The sequence below is a fragment of the Capra hircus genome, chromosome 4, assembly GCF_001704415.2.
Source record: "Capra hircus breed San Clemente chromosome 4, ASM170441v1, whole genome shotgun sequence".
Classification (NCBI taxonomy): Eukaryota; Metazoa; Chordata; class Mammalia; order Artiodactyla; family Bovidae; genus Capra; species Capra hircus.
This window is the reverse complement of record NC_030811.1, coordinates 110,746,263-110,768,834: the sequence shown is the minus strand read 5'-3', so window position 1 is coordinate 110,768,834 and position 22,572 is coordinate 110,746,263. Positions and strand designations below refer to the sequence as shown.

Below are 22,572 nucleotides of genomic sequence, written 5' to 3'. Positions count from 1 at the left end.
ATTTATGTCACGTTCTTTTTACAATCTTCCATCTGTATCGTCTCTGAATGGTATTCCTTAAATTGTATTTCACCAAAGTAAAGAAATAACATCTAGTTTCAAACCACTGAAATTCTAAATGACTTTATTTCATCTTCAGTTCTATAATGAAGTAAATATCCTAACCAAAACATAATGTTCTAAAAAGAGTATTTTAAACACATATCTGGAAGAAAAGTAATCTGATAATAGTTGTGAAGAGTTGAGAATTTAAGAACTGACAAAATAATATGGGCTGTGCAGCAAAACTGCAAATAAAAATACGAATAAAAAAAAAAGTTACCGCCCTCAGCTAAGTTTTCATTTGTTCCCATACTAGAAGAGTTTAAAATCATGATCCAGTGGCCAGTTAACAAGATCAATTCTATTCCTGGAACAATTTTGCTGAAACATCCATTTTAAATTTAGGATAAACCAATCATTTGTTTAGGTAAGTTAAAGAGATTACAGAATAAAATATTTTAAATCAAGTTATTCCTTACTCTTATCATTTGAGTTTCTAATACAGTTTAGGATGCAAGGTCTTAACAAGTAAATTCATACTTTAGAATCAATCACATGTGAAAATCTTATCATTAAATATTCAGTAGTATCTAATTACTTGTATTGTCATCTTCTGCAGCAGATTGGTACTCAATAGAAAAATATTTTTTTCTTTTTCCTTTTCCCAAGAATGAACTATATTCAGAGAAAACTCCTTCACCCCTATTAAAAAGAAAGTGATAAATGCAGTTAGTACCGAAGCTGAGATGAAATAATTTAAAATTTAAATTTATTTACATTTAAATAAAAGGATTCTTTGATATATAAAATCTGCTGTTTAATTATCATTATTAGGTTTCCTGTTCATATCTATCACAAGATGGAAAAACAATGAAAAAATTTCCAACTTCTTTAATAGGAAAAATATCAAAATAACAAATAAAACATACTTACCATCTTTCATTTCCAGTTTGATGTATTCCTCCTCAGATACTATCAGAGGGATCGTGGTAGTGGCAGACTGCTGTAGCCATGAACGGAACACAGACTTCACGTCTTCTTCACTTGCACCTTCAGACTGCCAGAGGAAAGGAAGAAACAGTGATGACGTTCTACGGCCTGAACTTCACACTTATTTTAACGCCTCATCGCGCCAGTGAAGTGATGGTCACAGGGCACAGGTTTGGGACTTGCCATTACAGTACAATGAGTACGGTGCGGCCTGAAGAAAAAGTCACACAAGCGGCGAAGTTTTAAATGCTCCTTTTTTCTATGCCCAGTGATACACAGAGCATAATTCAGCTCACTTGATAACCATTCCAACCCTATTCTCTCCTGCTTCCTGTGAAGCAAACTCTGCAGGCAGGGAGCAGGCCCCTCTGCTCCCAGCTTGGAGCTGTGTGTGCACATGTGTGGCTGCGCTCTGGCCAACGCATTACCATCAGCAATCCAAGAGAAGGCCTTCTCTCCCGAACTGAATGGTGGAGAGACCCTGCAAGAAGATGCCTTTCCATCTGCTGCCCAGAATGCAGATGTGCTGTCTCTTACCACCATAAATATCTCGCATCTGAGTGGAGGAGAGACAAAGGCTAAAGATGACAGAGGAGAGCGATCAGAGGAGCCTGGATCCGTGCCTACGTGGTTTAGCCACCTGTGAGTGACGCCAAACTTCTTTGCACGTGAGAAAAACAAACTCTGTGTGTGTTAGTCTCACTTTCTTTTTTTCTGATGGCTGATACATTCAACAAGGAGAGTGTTAATAAACTGTTCAAAAGATATTAAGAAATTCTGAGAAAAACTGCTAATTCCTGAAGCTTTTAGATTAATATTATTAAGTTTAAACAATCTTCTTAAAATACAAAACAGAACCAAAATTCTTATGTGAAAGACACTATCTGCCTAGGAAAATTAACTTCTACCATTTTGCAACTCCCATATCTATTATCTAACAGCTCATATATAACAACTCATATCTGTTCTCTCTCTTCATTCATTAGATCCACTGATGAAGGTCAGTTTAGAATATGCTCACCATTAAAAAAGCAAGCTAAACTAAGAAAAGGCATCACTTTCCCACTCTTAAAAATCACAGAAATAAGTCAGTTACTTCTTTGTATATTATTGGAAAATGGGATTACAGACCTAGAGAAAGTCATAAAATGAAAATGAAAACTATTTAAAGTCAATACTTTTAGAATCAGAAAGAAACTCATAGTTCCTCTAGAATCGAACATCTTTCTGTCCTAAATGATATAATCAGCCTAGAGAGACCTGCCAAGGCCACACAGCTTCCACCAAAGCACACAACTAGGGACAGGAAAGGAAATATCCCACTGCCAATATGAGAGGAAAAAACAAGAAACTAATGAGCAGTAGCTAATTATTTCTGTACATAAGACATAGTTTTTGTAAAAAATATCAAGATCAATAACCACGTTAAAAGCAGAGCTCCTATAAACTTAAAAAAAAAAAGAACTCAAAACTTTGTAAATCAAGAGCCATAAAAGTTCCATATTACAGAAACTTTTATACTATGGCCTATATGTTTAAAGATTACTTAAAAATATCAATGCAATACAGACAGCAAAATCCTGACTCTGAAAATCCTGGAGTTATCAAGACAATGTTAAATTTCCTTCACATGGTTTTTAAAAAGATACTGAGAGACAAGACAGAGATAAGAGGGCGAGTAAAAGGACTTCAGTTCACCTCTTCTCAAGAAAAGAGCTAAATCACAACTAACTGCTATACAAACATCTACAACAAAGACCTGAACCTACCATAAAAGATATTCTACATCCAAAGGCGAAGAAAAGCTACAAGAAGACAGCAGGAGGGGTGCTTCTGTGCTATAATCAAATCCTATACCCGCTGGGTGGGAGACCCACAGACTGGAAAACAAGAGTATCGCAGAAGTTCTGCCACAGGAGCGCGCGCTCCGGGCCCCGTGTCAGCGGCCCAGGCAGGGGGTCTGGCACCGGGAGGAGGGGCCACCAGCGACTCTGGGCTGCGAAGGCCGGTGCAGCTTCAACGCCGGCGCTCAGCAAGGCTTCACCTGCACTAGGGCGGCAGGGCTAGACGGCGACTCCGCGGAGACCCGGGCTGGGACTGCCTGCAGGCCGCGGGCGGCTCCCTGGGGAGGCGGGGGCTGGCTGGGGCTCCCTGCGAGGACACGGACGCCGGTGGCAGCGGCTCGCGCACTGTTCACAGGCATGAGCGCTCCCGGAGGCCTGGCCCCCCCAACAGCCTGCAGGCTCCAGCGCTGGGATGCCCCAGAGCCACCACAAGGGTGGGAGCACAGCCCCCAGCTCAGGAACAGGCAGGCTGCCCAAATGCCTCCCTGAGCCAACAGCTGCCTCCAAACACACCCCGTGACACAGCCCTGCAGACACAGACAAGACCAGATCCACTCACAGGGGCAGTTGAGGGCGGGGGGTGGGGGGCAGGCAGCAGTCTCTCCCAACAGGAGGTCTGCACACGCCCCTGGATCAACCTCACCAACTAGGGGGAGACGCCAGAAGCAAGAAGAACCACAATCCTGTAGCCTGAGGAACAGAGAGCACAAACACGGAAAGTTAGAAAGCATGAGCCAGCTGAGAAACATGTTCCAGACAAAGAAACCAGGTATAAAACCCCAGAACAACGAAGTGGAGACAGGCAATCTGCCTGGGGAAGAATTCAGCGTAATTAGAGTAAAGATGACTCACGATCTCAACAAAAGAATGGTGGCACAGACAGAGGACACAAGAAACATTTAAGAAAGTACCAGAAGCTTGAAAAAACAAACAGAGATTTAGGAGAGGTGGCAAGAACACACAGAAGAACTGTCCAAAAAAGCTCTTAATGACCTGGATAACCAAGACAATCGTGTCACTCAGCGAGAGCCAGACTTCCTGGAGTGTGAAGTTAAGTGGCCCTTAGGAAGCACTACTATCAATGAAGCTAGTGGAGGTGATGGGATTCCAGCTGACCTATTTCAAATTCTAAAAGATGATGCTCTTAAAAGTGCTCCACTCTATATGTCAGCAAATCTGGAAAACCCAGCAGTGGCCACAGGACTGGAAAAGGTCCGTTCTTATTTCTAATCCCAAAGAAGGGCAGTGCCAAAGAATGTAAAAACTACCATATATTTGCACTCATTTCTCATGCTACTAAGGTTGTGCTCAAAAATCCTTCAAGCTAGGCTTAAAAACCAAGACCTTCCAGGTGTACAAGCTGGACTTAGAAAAGGCAGAGGAACCAAGATCAAACTGCCAACATTCACTGGATCATAGACAAAGCAAGGGAATTCCAGAAAAAAAAAAAAAAAAAAAAAACTACTTCTGCTTCACTGACTATGGGAAAGTCGATCACAACAAACTGCGGAAAATTCTTAGAGATGGGAACACCAGACCATCTTACCTGTCTCCTGAGAAACCTGTATGCTGGTCAGGAAGCAACAGTTAGAATCTTACATGAAACAGCAGACTGGTTCAAACTTGAGAAAGGAGTATGTCAAAGCTGTATATTGTCACCCTGCATATTTAACTTAAACAGTGATATACTGGGCTGGATGAGTCACAAGCTGGAATCAAGACTGCTGGGAGAAATATCAACAACCTCAGATATGCAGATGATACCACCCTCATGGCACAAAGCGAAGAGGAACTAAAAAGCTTCTTGATGAAAGTGAAAGAGGAGAGTGAAAAAGTGGCTTACAACTCAGCACTCAGAAAGCTAACAGCATGACGTTCGGTCCCATCACTTCATGGCAAACAGATGGGGAAACAGCAGAAGCAGTGGCAGAGTTTCTCTTCTTCTGTTCCCAAATCACTGCGGACAGTGACTGCAGCCATGAAATCAGAAGCTTGCTTCTTGGGCAGCAAGCTGTGACAAGCCTACAGTTGTATTAAAAAGCAAAGACATCACTTCCCTGACAAATGTCCGCATAGTCAAAGCTAGGGTCTTTGCACTAGTCATGTATTGATGAGAGAATTAGGCCATAAAGAAGGCTGAGTGCCAAAGAATTGATGCTTTCAAATTGTGGTGCTGGAGAAGATGCTTGAGAGTCCCTCGAACTGCAGGAGATTAAACTAGTTAATCCTAAAGGAAATTAGTCCTGAATATTCATTGAAAGGACTGATGCTGAAACTCCAATACTTTGGCCACCTGATGCGAAGAGTTGACTCACTGGAAAGACTCTGATGCTAGGGAAGATTTAAGGCAAAAGAAGAAGAGGTCAGCAGAGGATGAAGCGGTTAGATGGCATCACCAACTCAATGGATATGAGTCTGAACAATCTCCGGGAGATAGTGAAGGACAGGGAGGCCTGGTTGCTGCAGTCCATGGCGTCGCACGCACAGAGTCAGACATGACTTCGTGGCTAAACAAACAGCTAATTCAGTTTGCTGTAAAACACTGTAAAGTAACTATAATCTAATTAAAATAATTCTTAGAGGAAAACATAGCCAGAACACTCTGACATAAATCATACTAATTGAATTACTTCTATTTCAGACAGAAGAAGATTTCACTTACATGTGGAATCTAAAAAAAAGGATACAAATTAATTTATTTACAAAACAGAAACAAGACTCACAGATTCCAAAAACAACTTATGGTTATCAAAGTGCAAAGGTGGAGGGAAGATAAATTAGGAGTTTGAGATTAACATATACACACTACTGTATATAAAATAATCAACAAGGAACTACTGTATAGCACAGAGAACTCCAGCCAATATTCTGTAATAATCTACATGGGACAAGAATCTGAAAAAGAATGGATATATGTAGAACTGAATCAATCTGCTATACATCTGAAACGCAACACTGTAAACCAACTAGACTCTAAAGTAAATCAACTATAACACAACGCACAGATCAGAAAACCACCGAAGACCAAAGAATCGGAAAGTTAAACTATAAGTCAGTGAACATGTCAAATGCTCAGTTGCATACTGTTATGGAAATGGCATGTGTTCTATTTGTTTTCTTCTTCTCTAGTCACAGAATATAAACTATTTTATCTGAGGTTCCGTCAAGCAGAAAGATCTGTGAAAATGGTTTTATAATGACCATCATTATCCAGAGGACCCGGAAGTATAATGCAAATTATCAGAGAAAGATTGAATCATGTTTGGCATTTTCTGAACATATAATAATTTTCCTCTGTTACAATTCTCTGAGAACTGGTAAGCTATGTTGGTACAGATGACAACACTCTAAAGGAAAATAAATGAAAGTCGCTCAGCTGCATCTGACTCTTTGGACCCCATGGACTCTACAGTCTCTGGAATTCTCCAGGATAGAACACTGGAGTGGGTAGCCTTTCCCTTCTCCAGCAAGTCTTCCCGACCCAGGAACCGAACTGGGGTCTCCTGCATTGCAGCCAGATTCTTTACCAACTGAGCTATCAGGGAAGCCTGATAATACCCTAAAGAGATTTTAAAATTAAGTTCCATACTTCAATTCCTAACCATATCAGTGTGTATCAAAATTAAGTGCTGAAAAGTAAAACAGTCTAACTCTCTTTTACACTGCACTGTTAATACTGAAACATGTGAGAATTTTCTTAAAAAACTGCCCAGATGTAGCAAAAATATCAATCCTTTAAATGCCAAATTATCCATACTTGCATTGGCACAATGTATGTTATATGTATATCATTTATTAAAGACTTCCTGCAGACTTTCCTGGTGGTCCAGGGGTTAAGAATCCGCCCGCCAATGAAAGGGACACAGGTTTGATCCCTGGTCCAGGAAGATCCCACATGCCATGGGGCAACCAAGCTCAAGCGCCACAACTACTGAGCCATACTCTGCAACAAGAGAAGCCATGGCAGTGAGAAGCTCGTGCCCTGCAACTAGAGAGCAGCCCCGCTCACGGCAACTAGAGAAAGCCTGCCTGCAGCAGCAAAGTTCCAGAGCAGGAAAAAAAAAGGCCTTCTGGTTTCTGAAACAGGTAAACAGTGCCATTTGATCCAGCAATTCAACTCCGGGGTATGTACCCAAAAGAACCGAAAGTAGGGACTCAAATATCTGTATATCAATATTCATAGCAGCATTAATCAGAACAGTTAAAAAAAAAAAACACACAGAAATAACCCCAGTGTCCATCAACTGATTTATAAACAACATGTGTATATTTACATACAATGGAATACTATGCAGCCATAAACAGGAGTGAAGTTTGATATATGCTATAGTGTGGATAAACCCTGACAACATGTTAAATGAAATAACGAAGACACAAAGGGCAAATATTGTATGATTCCACCTACATATAAGATCTAAAATAAGCAAATTCACAGAGACTGATCACAGTTGAGAATTGGGGGAGGAAAAGGTGGGGAGTGATTGCTTAATGGGCACAAAGTTTCTATTCAGTGGATGGAAAAGTTTCAGAAATAGTGGTGGTTTCATGTTATAAATGTACTTAATGGCACTAAATTGCACACTCAAAGAGTTAAAAGCATTTTATCTTATATGTATTTTATCACAATAAAACCAAAAGACTTCTTTGCTCTTTTAGAATAAAGGAGTACATTCTTATTACTTAGCTAAAGCAACTAGAAAGTTTACCACGCATGTAAAATAAGTGTGATACATAAATGTGAACTCACCAAGTTTTCTGTAGGTTGTAGTTTTAGAGATCTTGGAATGTTAGGGGTAACTTCCACTGGAGTTATTCTGACGACCGCATGCATTTCTATATTTAGCCTCTTTCTCAGGTCATCTGGAATCTGAAATATGTAAAAATGAATTTAAAATATAGACGTTAAAATCTCGATTAAGAAATATTCCACAGCATAAACACTGATATTAATTTCTATCAACTCAGGTGAATGATAAGATACTGCCATGACTGATAGTATAGGGGGGCATTCAGGTACTGTTGTAATACGAACATTTCACTTTTTTCCTACAGTTGTTTCTTTAACATCCTCTTCAGAAGGTGATCACTTTCGCTCTCTCCGGTTAAGCCAGCCTGAGTTCCTGGTTCCAACTGCCACCTCTCACTGGGCACCCTCCCACCCTGACCGCAGAGTGGCAAGCACAGGCTCCTCACTGCCGTCTCGCCTGGTCTCCGGCACTCGGTCACCACTTTTTCACCCCATCCTCACCATATAGTATCAGGGGAATAACAGTGTTTCCTGCCTAATGGCAGAACCATTATTAGAAACAGACAGGTCCATTAACAAGTTCAGACAATATGATTTTCAAGATGCAGTGGGATCTTCTTGAGGAAGAGATTAGAGGTAACAGGAAATATGAGGCAGGGTTGGCGCTTTGGAGAACAATGTAGGCCGAAGAGATTACAACCTGTAAGTCACCTACCTAAAGGTCACAGTCTAAACTGTGAGAGTAAGAGAAATCTACCAAGGGGACTCCCTTTCCCTTCCATCGTTCTTCCCTGTTCTAATAATCTTCCTTCAAAATTAGGTTAAAATAAAGGAGGCTGGTGGCTCACTTCATACAAAATAAACATTAACATCTGAAGTTAGGATGAGGAGGTGAAATGCTAGTGGTGCTACTTTCTCTCTCCATCACAGCAAAGAAACAATACCAGCAGGGTAAGGAGCTTTCTGGGTACCTCTGAATCCCGGTCATCTCACACTGTGGGTCTCTCCCTACACTGGGCATTTCCCCCAGTACATACCAAGACATTCCTTTGCTTTCAAGAAGGTGGAAGCAAATCTTCAGGCATTAAAGATGGGAAGCTTCGTAGGGCCTCCATTTGAAGCATGAACTCAAGAGTCAGCCTGCCAGGGTTTGAATCCTCATTCTACTTACTGACTTGTTACCCCAGGCAGGTAATTTTGACCTCTCTGGGCCTGTACCTATCTTAGCTTTTACCTGTCCAAGTTTATTAGCCAGAAAAACACACAAACCTTACCCAAACAAGGACTTTACCCTGCAATTAGAAATGCATCCCCACAGGAACTTTCGTTGTTAGCCACTCAGTCGTGTCCGACTCTTTGTGACCCCAGGGACTGTAGCCAGCCAGGTTCCTCCATCCATGGGATTCTCCAGGCAAGAATACTGGAGTGGGTTGCCATTTCCTTCTCCAGGAGATCTTTCCGAACTGGGGATCAAATCCTGGTCTCCTGCATTGCAGGCAGATTCTTTACCATCTGAGCCACCAGGGAACACTAGAGGAGGGGGACTTTAAATAGGGTTTATTACACTGGTTTTCAACTTGTGCATAAAATATTATAATATTTTAGTTCAAAATCTGGGCAAGTTCAAGCAACATAAAAGTATTTTATATGATTTATACAAACCCATTTGCTGCAGACCAGAAACAAACAACACTATAAATCAACTATAGTACAATTTGGGGCTTCCCTGGTGGCTCAGATGGTGAAGAATCTGCCTGGAATGCGGGAGACCCAGGTTCAACACCTGGGTTGGGAAGACCCCTTGGAGAAGGAATGACTACCCATTCCAGTATTCTTGCCTGGAGAATTCCATGGATAGAGGAGCCTGGCGAGCTATAGTCCATGGGGTTGCAAAGAGTCGGACACAACTGAGCAACTAACACACTGTTTTTTAAAGAAAGACTTATACTAACCCAGACTTTCCCGAGATGAAGCGCGTCTAAGTTTTTGGTGTATTTCATGGCATTCTTCAGTTCCTCGAGTCCATTCCAGACTACCTTTAGCACACAGGCCTTGCCTGCTTTGTGACCATGGTCTGGGCTAACCTGCTTTTGATCTAGAGGCTCTGACATCTGCTTCTCTTTCTCAGGTGACAGGACATTTTGCTTTGTTCTGCTTTGCTGCTGCTTTGGAGAAAGCAGTTTCACTAGCTTTCCATAGGTCACAGTGAAGCTGGGCTCCACATCAAAGTATTCCTGGTCCCATGGAAATACATGAATGGCACAATGTTTGTCAAACACAGAAGCAGCTGATGCCTTACATATGCTGGGAGGCTGGGATTTGCACACTCTGAAAATATTGTCCAGAGGAACATCTGCTGACTGCATGTTTTTGAAAGCACTGATTTCAGTTAATCCCCAGGATGTGTCTCGTTTCTTCTCAGACCCAGAAGAAAAAATGCTTCCTATCACAGTCCATAAGCTTGGTATAAATGATGAGTCAGTTCTACCCTCTGATTCTCTTTCTTTAGACCCAGCGACTCCTACAGTATTTGACTGAAGTTGCTTGGTCTGAAGTCCTTTTGTCAATCCTCTTTGGTCTCTTCCATAATGATGAAATTTTCCAGGTATATTATCTGCTTCTGAAAATGTGCTCTCTTTGGCTTGGCGGGTCTTTGGCTGAATCAGGAGCCTGCTGTCGGTTTCCAGCCTTCCATAAGGAGCATCTGGTATCAGTGCGGCTGCACAGAAAACAAGGGTCATCAGTGTGCGCTGACCTCTGCTTTGGAGTCAATGCGATAGTGAAGAGTAGGACAGAAAGTGTTACAACAGCACCTACCAATCTGGATGTATATGTGAGTCTGTTGATCAACCCAGACCGGAAAAATGGCTTTCGGAAAAACTATTCGAATCTGATCTAGAAGGTGCTGTTCGAGGGAAGCAGCATGCAGCTCCTAGAAATAAACAAAAGGGTCAGTCCCCTTTACATTTTGTCTATTTCATGTTTAGAAAGGAAACCTCAACCCTTTCTTATAAAGCAAACCTACTTGGTTTAGAATACCGCTCAGAGAAGAGAAATCTAAAGACACTGATATTTTGGGGGATCAAATCAAGGTGGAGGAAGAGTAGGATGGGGAGCTCCCCTTCTCCCACAAATGTATCAAAAATACGTCTGCCTGTGGAATTGTTCTCACAGAACATCTAGTGAACATTGGTAGAACATTTTCTAGATTTCCAAAGGGCAAAAAAATCTCGATTTAACTGTGAAGAACAAAACAAAGACAAAAAAAAAGAGAGAGAGAGAAAGGAATCTGGATAGGAGCTATGAGAGGGGAAAGGCTTCTGCTCCCTTGGAAGCCCTGTCACAGGCGGACAGATCAGTGGGGCCCTAGGAGGGGCTCTGGAGTCTGAGACAGAATAGCACTGGTTTACAGAGGGCAACACAGAGACAGACCTGCACAGACGGTCAGTACTGCCACCAGGCCCTCCCCAGTCTGAGATGCTCGTCCACGGAGGCAGGTGGGGGCCGAGGCTCAGGCTTCAGAGGTAGAACTGGGGCGAGGACTGGGGTTGACAGTATGGACAGCCCAAGGGGACTAGGATGTCACGTGCCCCAACCAAGGGATATGGGAATAAGCCTGGGCCCACCAGAGAGGTAAGGTGATATTGTTAGGGGGCATGCAAGGAGAGGTGCAGGACTGCCACAGGAATTCCTCTCCTGCTGTGTGCTCTCAGGTGACAGGGCACCACCTACACGAGCTCTGGGGTAGGCACAAGCGGCCGCTAGCACCTCAGACTCCAGAGGTAGCTGCAGACCGCGGCAGGCGGTAGGCACTGCCGCCACCAAGGGTCCCATGACTGAGCACCAACTGCTGCCCTTGCCTTTTTGGGACTGTGCATGGGCCGAGCACCTGCACACCCCTTATCAAGTGGACAATGGACAGCACATGCAGAGAAAAGAGACAGCAAGCATTCAAGCCAAAAACAACCCTCAAAGAAGTGTTACATCCACACAAGCTATGCAGGAGGGATGCCCTCATGTATAAACAGTCCTCCAAGGCTACAGTAGATGACTTTCTCCTAAACTTGGACCAAGAGAAATATAAGTAAAATGAAGGAGCAGAGGAATTACTCCCAACTAAAAGACCAAGAGAATTCCCCTAAACGAACAGTGAAACAGACCTCATCAGTCTAACAGACACCAACTTCAAAAAGTGGTAATGAAAATGCTAAGGGAATTAAGAAAGGCTATCAACAGAAACGCAAATTGCTATAAAAAGGAACTAGGGACTATAAGGAGGAGCCAAGAAAAGTTAGAAAACTCATTTGCCAAGGTGAAAGTTGAGCTAAAGGTAATGAATACCAGAATAATGCAAAAGAAAGAATAAGTGATCTGGAAGACAGAACAAAGGAAAATTACACAAAACAGCAGACAGAAAGCCAAATGAAAAAAGTTAAAGCAATATGAGACCCACTGGATAATAATATAAAGTGTGCTGATCTATATGTAATATGTTTTCCATAAGGAGAAGAGAAAAGGGGATTGAAAGTGTATTTGAAGAAATTATGACTAAAAATTTCCCAAACCTAAATAGGAAGCACAGAGGATCCTAAACAATATGAATCCAAACAGACCTCCACCAAGACATACTATAATAAAAATGGCAAAAGTTAAAGAGGATTCTAAAGGCAGCAAGACAAAAACAAAGAGTTAATTACAAGGGAACCCCCATAAGCCTATCAGCTGATTTCTCTACAGAAACACTGCAGGTCAAAAGGGAGTGGCAAAATATATTCAAAGTCTTGAAAGGGAAAATCCTGCAATCTAGAATATTCTATCCAGCAAGATTATTGTTTAGAATAAGAAGAAAAAATAAAGGATTTCTCAGGCAAGCAAAAACTAAATGAATATACCAATAGTAAAACTATGGAAATATTAAAAGATCTCTAAATAGAAAAGAAGCAAGGAGATATAGAAAGGGAGAAATCATGACTGGAAAGTAAATCATTTAAACTGGCTAGTATAAATATCCAAAAAAAAAAGGAAAAAGTCTATTTGTGAAAGTGATGATAAATATATGCAACAGCAAAGGGATAAACATGAAGATGTAAAAAAGGACATCAAAATCATAAAATGTGGGGAAGGACAGTAAGAAAATTCACATTCTTTTTTTTTTTTAAGAATATGTTTCAGCAGATATGACTATCAGTTTAAAGCAAGCAGATATACAAAAGGGTTAACATACTTAAAAAACAGGGCAGTCACAAATCAAAAACATAAAATAAATGCACAAAACCCAAAAAGAACATAAGCATAAAGTAAACCACCAAACCACAAAAAGAAACAGGAAGAAAAACAAAGAATCAACTGGAAAATAAGGTCTAGTATGGCAATAAATACATATGTATCAATGATTACCTTAAAGGTCAATGGACTGAATGTTCCAATCAATAGACAGAGTGGCAGACTGGATTAAAAAAAAAAAGACCCTACAATATGCAGCCTATATGAGACCCACCTGATGGCAAAGGACACAGATTAGAAGTGACGGCACAGAAAAGGATATTTCATGTATTGGAAATAAAAGGAGAGCAGAAGTTGCAATACTTAAATTAACATCAGACAAAACAAACTTTAAGACAAAGGCCATGAAGAAAGATGAGGGCACCACATAATGGTGGAAGGAGCAATACGAGAAGGTGTTACGCTTGCCCCCATATATGCAGCTAACACGGGGCACCCAAATACATAAAACACAAGCTAAAGATGAAAGGGCTTCCTCGGTGGCTCAGTGGCAAAGAATCTGCCTCCAATTCAGGAGACCAGGTTCAATCCTTAGGTTGGGAAGATCCCCTGGAGAAGAAAATGGCAAGCCACTCCAGTATTCTTGCCTGGGAAATCCCATGGGCAGAGGAGCCTGGATGACTATAGTCCATGGGGTCACAAAGAGTTGGACACAACTTAGTGACTAAACAACAGACGTAAAGGGAGAAACCAGCAGGAAGGCAGCAATAGAGGGAGACATGAACAGCCCACTCACATCACAGAACAGATCCTCTAGACAGAAAATCAGTAAGGCAAGAGAAAGCCTACATGACCCAATAGAACAGTTACACTTAATTCCTATTTTCAGGACATTACATCCCCCCAAAGTAGAATATACATTCTTTTCAAGTGCACGTGGAACATTTTCTAGGACTGACCACACAGTAGGGCATGAACTAACCTCAACAAATTCAAGAGTATAGAAAGTATTTCAGGCATCTTCTCCAACCACAATGGCACAAAATTACCAATTAACCACAGGAAAAGGAATGAGGAAAAGATTACATAGAGACTACACAACATGCTACTAAAAAACCAATGAGGAAATCAAAAGGAAATTTAAAAATACCTTGAGACAAGTACAATCAGAACACAATACAAAATCTATGGCCTGCAGCAAAGGCAGTTCTTAGAGGGAAGTTCATAACAATAAAGGTCTTCCTCAAAAAACAACAAGAATCTCAAACAAACAACCTAATCTACACATAAAAGAATTAGAAAAAGAAACAAAACCTAAAGCTACTAGAAGGAAGGAAGTAATAAAGAGCAGGGAGGACATAAGGATTAAAAAAAAAAAAAAAAGACAGAAAAAAATTTATTAAAACTAAGAGCTTGGTCTTTGAAAGGATAAACAACATTGACAAACCTCTGACCAGGCTCATTAAGAAAAGAGAAAGAACCTATATAAAGAAAATAAGAAATGAAAAAGGAGAAATCAACAAATCCTGCAGAAATACGGAAACCCGTAAGAGAAGACTCTGAACAATTAAATGCTGGGAACTCCCTGATGATCTAGTGGTTAGGACTTGCAGCTCCTCACTGCTATGGCCCAGGTTCAATCCCTGGCTGGGGAAGTGAGATCCTGAAAGCTGCACAACACGTCTAAAAAACAAAAACAAATTATATGCCAACAAATTAGACAACCTGGAAGAAATGGATCTAGAAACATACAGCCCACTGAAATTGAATCAAGAAATAGATCAGTTGAACAGACCAGTCACTGAAAGTGAAATAGAATCTGTAGTGATAAACCTCCCTACAAACAAAAGCTGTGACAGACCTAAATGGCATAATTAAAAAGCAGAGAGAGCACTTTGCCAACAAAGGTCCATGTAGTCAAAGCTATGATTTTTCCAACTGTCATGTAAGGATATGAGAAAAGTGAAACTGAAAGTCGCTCAGTCTTTGCGACCCCGTGGACCATGTACAGTCCATGGAATTCTCCAGGCCAGGATACTGGCACGGGTAGCCCTTCCCTTCTCCAGGGGGTCTTCCCAACCCAGGGATCACACCCAGGTCTCCTGCATCACAGGCAGATTCTTTACCAGTTGAGCCACAAGGAAAGCCCCAGAATACTGGAGTGGGTGGCCTATCCCTTCTCCAGTGGATCTTCCTGACCCAGGAATCGAACCAGGGTCTCCTGCATTGCAGGCAGATTCTTTACCAACTGAGCTATCAGGGAAGACCTATGGATATGAGAATTGGACCGTAAGGAAGGCTGAGCACTGAAGAATTGAGGCTTTTGAACTGTGGTGCTAGAGAAGACTTTTGAGAGTCTCTGGGACAGCAAGATCAAATCAGTCAATCCTAAAGGAAATCACCCCTGAATGAATATTCATTGAAAGCACTGATGCTGAAGCTGAAGCTCCAATACTCTGGCCACCTGATATGAAGAGCCTACTCATCGGAAAAGACTCTGATACTGAGAAAGACTGAAGACAGGAGAAGAAGGAGGTGACAGAGGATGAGATGGTTGGGTGCCATCACTGATTCAGTGGACATGAACTTAGGCAAACTCTGGGAGATGGTGAGGGACAGGGAAGCCTGGTGAGCTGCGGTCCATGGGGTCACAAAGAGTCGGACATGACTTAGCGACTGAACAAGAAAGAACAAACAAAAGTCCACGACGAGTTGGCTTCACAGGTGAATTCTACCAAACATACAAAGAATAATTTATACTGAGCCTTTTCAAACTCTTCTAAAAGATGGAAAAGGAGGGTACACTTCAAAAGATGTTCTATACAGCCACCATCATCCTGATACCAAAACCAGACAAAGATACATCAGAAAAGAAAGGCACAGGCCAGTATCTCTGTTGACTACAGATGTAAAAATTCTCAGCAGAATATTAGCAAACTGAATCCAACACCACGTAAGAGATCATACACCACTACTAACTGAGATGTACTCCAAATTCACAAGGATGGGTTAACGCATGGAAATCAATCAATGTAATACACCACAGAAACAGAAGGAAAGTCAAAAGAACACACGGTCATCTCAACAGACCCAGAAAAAGCATCTCACAGAATTCACCACCCTTCCCAGGTCACAGCCTTGTCATAGTGAAGGGACCTGAATAACAGTAAAGTTATGAGTCCTGCCATACAGGGCCCCCCGAGACAGATGGGCCACAGTGAGGAGCTCTGACAAGAAGTGGTCCACTGCAGAAGCGAATGGCAAACCATGGAAGGATTCTTGCCCTGAGAACCCCATGAACAGTATGAACAGGCAAGAAGACGTGACACAGTCTGGAAGGTGTCCGATAACACTACTAGGGAAAGAGCAGGGGCAATTACTAATAGCTCCAGAAAGGATGAAGCAGCTGGGCCAAAGTGGAAACAACACTCCAGCTGTAGATGTGTCTCGTGGTGAACGTAAAGTCCAATGCTGTAAGGAGCAATACTGCACAGGGTCCTGGAATGTTAGGTCCACGAAACAAGGCAAATTTGGTATGGCCAAGCAGGAGATGGTAAGAGTGAACATTGACATTTTAGGAATCAGTGAATTAACATGGATGGGAATGGGAGAATTTAATTCAGACCACCATTACATCTACTACTGTGGGCAAGAATCCCTTAGAAGAAATGAAGAAGCTGTCATAGTCAACAAGAGTCTGAAACGTAGTACTTGGGTGTACTCTTAAAAATGACAGAATGATCTCAGTTCATTTCAAGGCAAACCCTTCAACATCACAGTAAACCAAGTCTATGCCCGAACCACTGATGCCAAAGAAGCTGAAGTTGACCAGTGCTACGAAGACCTACAACATCTTCTAGAATTAACATCAAAAAAAAAAAAAAATGTTCTTTTCATCATAAGGGAAAAGTAGAAAGCCAAGAGATACCTGGAATAGCAGCCAAGTTTGGCCTTGTAGTACAAAATGAAACAGGGCATAGACTAACAGAATTTCATCCAGAGAACACACTGGTCATAGCAAAGCCCCTCTTTCAACAACACAAAAAGAAAACTCTACACATGGATGTTACCAGTCAATACCGAAATCAGATTGATTATACTCTTTGCAACTAGAAATGGAAAAGCTCTATACAGTCAACAAAAACAAGACCTGGAGCTGATTGTGGCTTGGATCATCAACTTCTCATTACATAAAAGTTCAGACTTTAAATTGAAGAAAGTAGGGAAAACGACTAGGCCATTCAGCTATGACCTAAATCAAATCCCTTATGGTTATACAGTGGAGGGCTCGAATAGATTCAAGTAATCAGATCTGGTAGACAGAGTGCCTGAAGAACTATGGATGGAGGTCTGTAACATTGTACAGGACGCATGACCAAAATCATCCCAAAGAAAAAGAAATGCAAGAAGGCAAGGACGTTGTCTGAGGACGCTTTATAAGAGTTGAGGAAAGAAGAGAAGCAAAAAGTAAAGGAGAAAGGGAAACAGCCCCAGCTGAATGCAGAGTTCCAGAAAATAGCCAAGAGAGATAACAAGGCCTTCTTAAACAAACAGTGCAAAGAAACAGAGGAAAACAATAGAATGGAAAAGACCAGAGATGTCTTCAAGAAAACTGGAGATCTCAAGGGAGCATTTCCTGCAAGGATGGGCACAATAAAGGACAGAACGGGTAAGGACCTAACAGAAGCAGAAGAGATTAAGAGATTAAGACAAGGTGGCAGAAATACACAGAAGAACAATATAAAAAAGTTTTTAATGACCCAGATAACCAGGATGGTGTGATCACTCACCTAGAGTCTGATATCCTGGAGTGTGAAGTCAAGAGGGCCTTAGGAAGCTTTACTAACAACATAGCTAGGGGAGGTGATGGAATTCCAGCTGAGCTATTTCAAATTCTGAAAGATAAAGTGCTGCACTCAATACGTCAGCAAATTTGGAAAACTCAGCAGCGCCCATAGGACTGGAAAAGGTCAGTTTTCATTCCAATCGCAAAGACTGGAATGCTGAAGAATGTTCAAATCACTGTACAATTGTACTCATTTCACACGCTAGTAAGGTTATGGTCACAATACTTCAAGCTTAGCCTTCAACAGTAAGTGAACTGAGAACTTCCAGGTGTACACGATGGGTTTAGAAAAGGCAGAGGAATCAGAAATCAAATTGCCAGCATTCACTGAATCATACAGAAAGCAAGGGAATTCCAGAAAAGCACCTACTGCTGCTTCACTCACCAGGGCCTCCCTGGTGGCTCAGAAGGTAAAGAGTCCACCTGCAAAGCAGGAGACCTGGGTTCCACCCCTGGGTTGGGAAGATCCCCTAGAGAGAACGGCTACCCACTCCAGTATTTCGGTCTGGAGAATTCCTTGGAGTTGCAAAAAGTCAGACACACAGCTGAGCAACTTTCACTTTTTTCACTTTCATTAACTATGTTAAAGCCTTTGACTGTGTACATCACAACAAACTGGAAAATTCTTAGAGATGGAAATACCAGACCACCTCACCTGCCTCCTGAGAAACCTGTAATATAGGTCAAGAAGCAACAGTTAGAACTGGACGTAGAACAACGGAGTGGATAAAAATTTGGATCCTTTGTTGACAAGGATGTATACTGTCACTCTGCCTATTTAACTTCTTTGCAGAGTGCTGCTGGCTGTGCTTAGTCACTCGGTTGTTTCCGACTCTTAGTGACCCCATGGACTGCAGCCCACCAGGCTCCTCTGTCTTGGGGATTCTTCAGGCAAGAATACTCATGTGGGCTGCCATGCCCTCCAAGGTGATCTTCCCAACCCAGGTCTCCCACATTGCAGGTGGATTCTTTACTGGCTGAGTCACCAGGGAAGCCCAAGAATACTGAAGTAGGTAGCCTCTCTCTTTTCCAGGGGATCTTCCTGACCAGGAATCAAACCAGGGTTTCCTACACTGCAGCTGAGCTACAAGCTCAGCTACGAGGGAAGCCCTATATGCAGAGTGAAGTGAAGTGAAGTTGCTCAGTCGTGTCCGACTCTCCGCGACCCCATGGACTGTAGCCCACCAGGCTCCTCCCTCCATGGGATTCTCCAGGCAAGAGTACATTGTGCTAAATGTTGGACTGGATGAATCACAAGCCGGACTCAAGATTGCTGGAAGAAATATCAACAGCCTCAGAGTATGTGGATGATATTGCTTTAATTGCAGAAAGTTAGGGTGAAAAAGCTGGCTTAAAACTCAACATTACAAAAACTTAAGGCCTTGACAGCCAGTCCCATCAGCTCACGGCAAGCAGAAGGGGAAAAAGCAGAAGCAGTGACAGATTTTATTTTCTTGGGCTCCAAAATCACTGCAGACGGTGACTGCAGCCATGAAATTAAAAGACGCTTGTTCTTGGGAAGGAAAGCAGTGACAAACCTAAACAGCACAGTAGAAAGCAGTGACATCAGTTTGCTGCAGAGGACAGTAGAGCCAAAACTATGGCTCTGCCAGCAGTCATGTATGGATGTGAGAGTTGGACTGTGAAGAAGGCCGGCACTCAAGAATTTATGCTTTTGAATTGTGGTGCTGGAGAAGACTCTCGAGAGTCCCTTAAGACTGCAAGAGATCAAACCAGTCAATCCTAAAGGAAATTAACCCTGAATATTCATTGGAAAGACCAATGCCGAACCTCTAATACTTTGGCCACCTGATACGGAGAGCTGACTCATTGGAAAAGACCCTGATGCTAGGAAAGATTAAAGCCAAAAGGAGAAGGGGGCAGCAGAGAATGAGATGGTTAGACAGCATCACTGACTCGGGCAAGAATTTGAGCAAACTCTAGGAGATAGTGAAGGACAGGGAAGTCTGGCGTGCTACAGTCCATGGGGTTGCAAAGAGTCGCACACAACTTAGCGACTGAACAGCAACAACAGTGTGATAAAAACTCTTTCAAAAGTGGGTACTGAGAGAACATATCTCCATATAATAAAAGCCTTTTATGACAAACCCACAGCCAATGTAACACTGAACGGTGAAAAGCCAAAAGCATTCCTGCTAAAATCCGGAACAAAACAAGGATGCCCACTCACCACTTTTCTTCACCATAATATTGGAAGTCCTAGCCATAGCAATCAGACAGAAAAAGAAATAAAAGGTATTCAAATGGGAAGGGAAGAGGTCGAACTGTCATTATATGCAAATGCATCCCTACGCAGTCACTCAGTCGTGTCCAGCTCTTTGTGACCCATGGACTGTGGCCCTCCAGGCTCCTCTGGTCATGGGCTCCTCCAGGCAAGAGTACTGGAGTGGGTTGCCACGTCCTCCTCCAGGGGATCTTCCCCACCCAGGGACTGAACCCACGTCTCCTGCGTCTCCTGCATTGCAGGAGGATGCTTCATCACCAGGGAAGCCCATGTGCGGATGACATGATACTATATATAGAGAACACCCTAAGGTCTCCATACAAAAACTACTAGATCTAACAAATGAACTCAGCAAAGTAGAAGCATACAGGATTAACACTCAAAAATCAGTTGGACTTGTTTTATATTAACAGTGAAGTATCAGATAGGAAATGTAAGAAAACAATACTTTGAAACTTGGACCAAAATAAAAATACCTAGGAATAAACCTGACCAGGGAGGTGAAAGACTTAGGCACTGAGAACTATAAAGTATTAATACAGGAAATTAAAGAGAATTCAAAGTCATGGAAAGACATCCCATGATCTTGGACTGGAAGAATTAATATTGTTAAATGGCAATACCACCCAAAACAAGCTACAAACTTCATGTAATCCGTACCAAATTACCCATGACATTTTTCACAGAACTGGAACAAATAATCCAAAAATTTGTATGGAACCATAAAGACCCAGAAGTGCCAAAGCAATCCTGAGGGAAAAAAACAAAGCAGAAGGCGTAAGCCTCCCAGATTTCAGACAATGCTACCACAAGCAAAACAATGTGTGTTGGTACAAAAACTGACACGTGGATCAATCTATTCAACAGAATAGAGAGCCAAGATACAAACCCACACACCTATAGCCAATTAATCTTCAACAAGAACATAAGAAAATCAAATGGGAGGAAGTCTCTTCAGCAAGTGGTGCTAGGAAAGTTAGACAGCTGCATGTAAATCACTGAAGTTAGAACACACCCTCACACCACGCACAAAAATAAACTCAAAATGGCTTAAAGACCTAAATACAAAATATGACGTCATGAAACTCCTAGAAGAGAATACAAGCAAAGCATTCGCTAACATAAAACTGTACTAATGTTTTATTAGATCAGTCTCCCAAGGCAATAGAAATAAAAACAAAATAAACAAATGAGACCTAATCAAACTTACAAACTTTTGCACAGGAAAAAAAAAAAAGGATAAAAAGACAACCTAAGGAATGGGAGAAAATATTTGCAAAATGATATAACTGACAAGGGCTTAATCTCAAAAATATATTAACTGCTCATACAATTCAAGAAAACAAACAGCCAATCAAAAAAAAAAAAGGCAGAAGACCTAAGTAGACATTTCTCCAAAAAAGACATACAGATGGCCAGCGGGTACATGAAAAGATGTTCAACATTACTATTAGAGAAACCAAAAGCAAAACTATAATGAGGTATCACTTCACCCCAGTCAGAATGGCCATCATTAAAAAGTCTCCAAATAACAAGCACTGGAGAGGGTGTGGAGAAAAGGACACCACCCTACACGGTTGGGAGGGATGCAAGTTGGTGCAGCCACTGAAAAACGGTATGGAGTTTCCCCAGAAATCTAGAAATAGAACTATGAGCTAGCAATCCCACTCCTGGGTATATATCCAGACAAAACTATAATCCAAAAGGATACACGCACCCCTATGTTCAGAGCAGCACAGCTCACAACGGCCAAGACATGGAGACAACCTGAACACCCATCAACTGATGAACAGGTAAAGATGTGGTGTCCACACACAGCGGGACACTACTTTCATTCCTTTGTAAAAAAGAGCTAAACGATGCCATGTGCGGCAGCATGGATGCAACTAGCTGTTGTGATACTAAGAGAGGTAAATCAGAAAGAGAAAGGCAAACACCATCTGATATCATTCACACGTGGAATCTAAAATATGGCACAAAATGAACATATGAACAAAACAAAAACAGACTCACAGAGAGAAGAGACCTGTGGCTGCTCCAGGGGCGGGAGGGGAAGGGAAGGGCTGGGGATCTGGGACTAACAGAGGCAAATTATCACGCATGGAGCAGATAAGGAACAAGGTCTTACTGTATGGCACGGGGGACTGTATACAACCTCCTAGGATAAATCACAATGGAAGGGAACAAAAAAACGTATATATGTGCATCACTGAGCTGCTCTGCTGCACAACAGAAATTAGCACAGCACTGTAAATAACTATACTCAGAAAAACACTGATATTTTGAAGTAGTTTAACCTTAAACTTGGATAGTTCTCATTTTGTTTTCTTTACCAGTATCTCCCAATCATCTGCTGACAGGGGTTCCACCTCAACTTGCTGACAAGAGGCCACATGGGAACAAGGCTTGAGAAACACCTGGAAAAAAATTAAAAGTATAAAACTACCATTAAAAGACTTTTTTATATCCCTGGAAAATAGGAACTTCTCTCTTTTACCTCTGTAGTTAAGTGTGTGTGTAGTCTTTTATTTGACAAATATTTATCAAGCTCTTCTTAGGTAGGTGCTGATATACTCAGCATTTTAGAAAAAAAAATTTCACAACTATAAAATAAAGGAAAATACATCCTAGCACA

At 41.8% G+C, this 22,572-nt stretch overlaps 1 protein-coding gene across 2 annotated transcripts in view; it reads right to left on the bottom strand.

The window, feature by feature from the left end:
• Positions 1–22,572, bottom strand: part of PEX1 (peroxisomal biogenesis factor 1) — a 74,664-nt gene that overhangs the window by 42,856 nt on the left and 9,236 nt on the right. For both annotated transcript variants that reach the window (XM_018047430.1, XM_018047429.1), the window contains exons 3-8: positions 22,271–22,354; positions 10,441–10,555; positions 9,576–10,342; positions 7,624–7,743; positions 976–1,099; positions 641–744 (exon numbers count right to left, since the gene is read on the bottom strand). In XM_018047430.1, coding sequence (XP_017902919.1) covers positions 641–744; positions 976–1,099; positions 7,624–7,743; positions 9,576–10,342; positions 10,441–10,555; positions 22,271–22,354 — 1,314 coding nt within the window. The remainder of the gene's footprint in view (positions 1–640; positions 745–975; positions 1,100–7,623; positions 7,744–9,575; positions 10,343–10,440; positions 10,556–22,270; positions 22,355–22,572) is intronic.